Source organism: Octopus bimaculoides, chromosome 14, assembly GCF_001194135.2.
Source record: "Octopus bimaculoides isolate UCB-OBI-ISO-001 chromosome 14, ASM119413v2, whole genome shotgun sequence".
Classification (NCBI taxonomy): domain Eukaryota; kingdom Metazoa; phylum Mollusca; class Cephalopoda; order Octopoda; family Octopodidae; genus Octopus; species Octopus bimaculoides.
In genome coordinates, this window is record NC_068994.1 from 33,600,432 (window position 1) to 33,605,431 (window position 5,000).

Consider the following 5,000-nt stretch of genomic DNA (forward strand, 5'->3'; position numbering starts at 1 on the left):
AACTGTGTAGTTAAGAAACTCGTTTTGCAACTACTTGGTTTAGGTGCTTCAGTCCCACTGCCTGGCACCTCGGCAAGAATTTTCTCCAATAGTCCCGGACGGATCAATGCTTTGATTGAGCGAATTTGGTAGAGAGAAACTGAATGGAAGTCCACAGTATATATATATATATATATATATATATATATGTATATGTTTGTGTGTTCCCCAACTGCTTGACAGCCGGTGTTGGTTTGGTTACGTTCTCGTAATCCAGCGGTTCCTCAAAAGTGGCCGATAGAATGAATACCAGTCTTTAAACAAATAAGAACCGGGGACTAAATTTTTTGAGGCTGTGTCCCAGCATGCCTAGAATACGCTTATCATATAAAAGACAAGTATTTCTTTTCTCCGCTGTCCTAAATCCAAGTGCTGCCATACACAAAACTCATGAGTAGCTGGTGATAAGACGGCGAGCTGGCAGAATCATTACCACGCCGGACGAAACACTTAGCGGCATTTCGTCCATTTTTCGCTACCACTAAGATCGACTTTACCTTTCATTATATCAGGATCGGTAAAATAAGTACCAGTTGAGTACTGGGGGTTGATAAAATCGACTAAACCCTCTTCCAAAATTTCAGTCCTTGTGCCTAATGTAGAAAGGATTATTAACTGAATATTAACTGGTAGAGCATCGAACAAATGCCAATAGCAGACAGGGTTATTAACTGAACTGGGGCAGAAGACACCTGTGAAACTCTTAGCACTTAACACTTCAACATCAGATGGACGACAACTTTTTATTACAGATTACTGTTGTGTGTATATACGTGTTTGTATGCATATATGTAAGAATGAATGTATTTCTGTATGTGTGTGTTTATATATATATATATATATATATATATATAAACATACATACATACATACATACATACACACGCACACTCACATACTTACATAAATATACTTTATTTGTGGGTGAACAAGGCAACCAGCAAAGCAACAAGGCATGCAAAGCGCTCGTCACAACTGTTCAAGTGTACCAACACTTCATGAGGCACACTTGATCAACTGCGAAGATAACTTCGCATGAAACCATCGGTTGCCTTGTTCATCCACAAATAAAGAATATGTAACCAACAATGCAGTGTTGAGCTGTCATCCTTTCTGGTCGATATTAATGTATGCATAAATGTATATCTATCTATCTATCTATCTATCTATCTATCTATCTACTTGTCTGTCTGTCTGTGTATGTCTGTATGAGCATGTATGTGTGTGTCTTTGTGTTTGAGTTTGTCTCTTTACCGCTTGATAGCCGGTGTTGATTTATTTACATAGCGGCTCGGCAAAATATATTTTAAAAAAACCCATAAAAACGATAGAATGAGTACTAGTTTTAGTACCAGTTTTGAAAGTAAAATTATGTACAGGAGTGGATTTGGGCGACAAGACCATTTAAGACAATGACTTAGCATGGCTTCAATCCAATAATTGAAACAAGTAAAAGATGTTTTATATATGTATATCAACAGTTTACTTAATCAGTGAAGCGGTCTTTCTTAAAGTATACGTTCTTCATATTTCCTATATTTACAATGTATTAAGTCTTTCGTTAAACTCTTTGAAATTTCATTCGAGAATTGCATTGAATATACATATATACATACACATAAACATACATATAAATACATATAAATATACGTAGATATAAAATTACATATATACATACAGATAAATATACATACATGTAAACATACGTACACACACACACACACACACACACATATGTTTATATGCGTTTGCGTGTGCGTGTTCACACACATGTATATATATATATATATATATATATATTGTTGTACTTGGGGGTGGTCATATTGCCAGTTTAGCCAATAAAAACATACACATACCTATACACAGATACATATATATATATATGCATTTATTTGGGTATATAAGCAAAGAAAAACTACTGATGAATGTAGTAGAATTTATTTATTCACTCGAAGTTGATTATTCGCTACGCTGATACTCGGAGTATTTCGCTGTGATCCTTTAGTTGAGGAAGTTCGCACGTAGCGAAACTCTGAGTCTGAGTGGCAACTATGCGAATGTTAAAATATATAACGTATGTGCATGAATAAAAATAAAATATTAAAAAAAAAAATACAACCCAGACAGACGAAATACGTGAAGTTTGTTGGTGTAGTGGTTAGAGCGTTGCACTCTTAATCATAGGATCGTGGTTTCCTTTCCTGTACTGTGCAGTGAGTTGTGTTCTTGAGCAAAACACATCACTTCACGTTGCCCCGGTCCACTCAGCTGTAAATGCGTAACTCTATGATGGACTGGCGTCCCGTTCAGGGATGCGGTTGTGACCTCGGTCGCTTATACGTCATGGAAAGCAGTGTAAGCTCCAGCCTTATGAATTCTAGGACTCGAGACAGTAATGATGAGGATGATGATGGTGATGAAGATGATAATAATGAGAGAAAAAGAGTGTACTCACCTGATTAGAGCCCTGGATATTTGAATGTAATTGTACTCCAAGAGATGACCCTTTCCAACTTTGAGCTTTATAATCCGAGGGTGATTTTCGTTTTGGTAACGTTGCTGGTGAATTTCTGTTGGTGTTTTGGTCAATCACCATAGTAACGGGGATGTTATAGTTTGTGGAAAGATGGTCGGACATGTATTCTGACTGTTTGCTTTCCGAAAGGAATTTGTTAGAAGCTTCTGGGGCGTCATAGTATTGAATGTCTCTTTGGTTGTTTCTTTGGATAATACATATGGTTATGGAAACCACGATGGCCACTGATACGATGACAGCTGCCACTATGGTAATTATCACGAAATTTATATGTATTTTGTCCTCCGACTGGACATCGAGGGCCGTGTACATTTTCGATGTCTTGTTGCTGACGGTCAGGGACAAGGACAAAGTTGTAGTCGCGGACATCATCGGACTACCACTGTCTTTGACAATGAATTGAAGCTCGTATAGACCGGCATCGTTTTGGTAAACAGTTCGAGAGAAGGACACTACTCCGGTATAAGGACTAACAGAAAATAGTTGTCTGTCGTTTCCTCCGAGTATTTCGTAGCGAAGGAAAGCATTTACATGACTATCTCTATCTGAGGCTCTTAATGTGGTGATATCGTTTTCACTCTGTGGATTGTAATAAACATCCAAACTGAAGGATTTTACACTGGGGAAGGTGAAATATGGGGCGTTGTCGTTCTCATCCATTACTTCCACAACTACTTTAGCTGTGTTACTTAGTGACGGACTCCCATTGTCTTTGACTAAAACTTGGAATTCATAAATATCCTGTTGCTCTCTGTCTAACGAGTCACGTGTCGAAATGAATCCGAAATCTGAAATCTCAAACGGGAGCAGAATGTTATTGTCGGTCGATAAAGAATACGATAGTTGACCCCCAGGCCCTAAATCTGGATCAGTGGCATTGATGAACCCGACAGGGAAATTCGCCTCTTCGTTTTCGTACGTTAAAAACCTGAACACAGATTTAGTGAACTGAGGTTGCACATCGTTAATGTCTATTACTTGCAGAGAAAAATCACTGCTTGTCTCCAGTGGGGGAATACCGTTGTCTCGACAAACAATGGTGAACTGCATGTTGCTTTGTGTCTCTCTGTTAATGCGGTTTTTAACAACCACTTTATATTTTTTCCTTCCTAAAGTCTGCAGTTGTAAAATATCGTGTTCAAGATCACAATTTACTTCACCGTTTCTGGCAGCGTCTTCGTCTGTGACTTTCACGAAAGCTATAAAGCTGCCAACATCGATCCCTTCGGAAATTCCTTTGGACTGAGAGATAAAGTTGACATCAATCATCGGAGGGTTATTTTCTTGATTTATGACATTCACAAGAACAATGGCAGCAGAACTAAGAGGAGGGATGCCTCCGTCCGTGGCCTCCACCAATAACTTGTACATATGTTTTTGCTGTGAAGAAAATTTTCGCTGTAAAAATATTTCTCCGGTGTTTTTATTTAACAAGAAATAAGATTTGGATAATTCTGACGTCTTAGAACTGTATTGGTATGATACTTTACCATTTTTACCGTTATCAGAATCACTGGCAGATAAAACGACAACGGGTATATCTCTTTTGTGGGAATTTCTGATTGATACATTATAAAGGTCCTTGCTAAATACAGGAGAATTGTCATTGACATCAGTCACCGAAATCTTGACATCTAAAATACCTTGTTTTTGTGAATATCCTCCGTCTTTCGCTATTACCTGAAGGTTGTAAGTATCTTTCACTTCCCTGTCTAAAGGTTTTTCAAGAACAATTCCAAGTTTCGATGTACCGTCTACTTTTTTGGAAACCGACAATCTAAATGGTTCGTCTCTGTTTTTCCTGAGTTGATAAGTTATTTGCGAATTTCTAATGCCAACATCATTGTCAATGGCGTTTGGTATAGATTTTGTGGTTCCTTTACCGTCAGTCTCTGAAAACTGGTGATTAATTTGTTTAAAAGGAAATTCAGGGTGGTTGTCGTTGATGTCTAAAATAATCACTTTTATTTCTAAAATTTTAATGAAAGATTCTTTCTTTTGTACGGCAATGTCCACAGTTTCGTAGCATTCAGTATTATACGTACACAACGATTCGGCATCCAGTGTTTGAGCCGTGTACAGTTTCCCCGCACGAGACACGTTAAACAAATGAGAGTTTCTGGTTGCGTCCTTTTGCAATTGGCTAAACCATATAAGAGTGCGGTCTCGTGCGGGAGCACTCTCTAATAGCTGAATATCAGCAGAAATATCACCTACGTAGGTACCTAAACTATGACCTTCCTCTATTCGATAGGTTAAATCTACAGAAAATACAGTTTCCAATAATGAAAACAAAAAACACAGATGTATCCACATGTTTTCCATTTGGTAAGTAGAGATCCAAAAGAATCAATGTGAAGCTGTCTGTTGCTGGGACGACATGAGATCTGAAACAGAAAATAAAAGTGTTCACGTGTAAGTAACG

General features: G+C 37.9%; 1 protein-coding gene across 3 annotated transcripts in view; it reads right to left on the minus strand.

The window, feature by feature from the left end:
• Positions 1–5,000, minus strand: part of LOC106875084 (protocadherin gamma-A4) — a 132,975-nt gene that overhangs the window by 49,779 nt on the left and 78,196 nt on the right. For all 3 annotated transcript variants that reach the window (XM_014923055.2, XM_014923053.2, XM_014923054.2), the window contains exon 2: positions 2,495–4,962. In XM_014923055.2, the coding sequence (XP_014778541.1) occupies positions 2,495–4,900 (2,406 nt within the window). In that variant the 5' untranslated portion in view covers positions 4,901–4,962. The remainder of the gene's footprint in view (positions 1–2,494; positions 4,963–5,000) is intronic.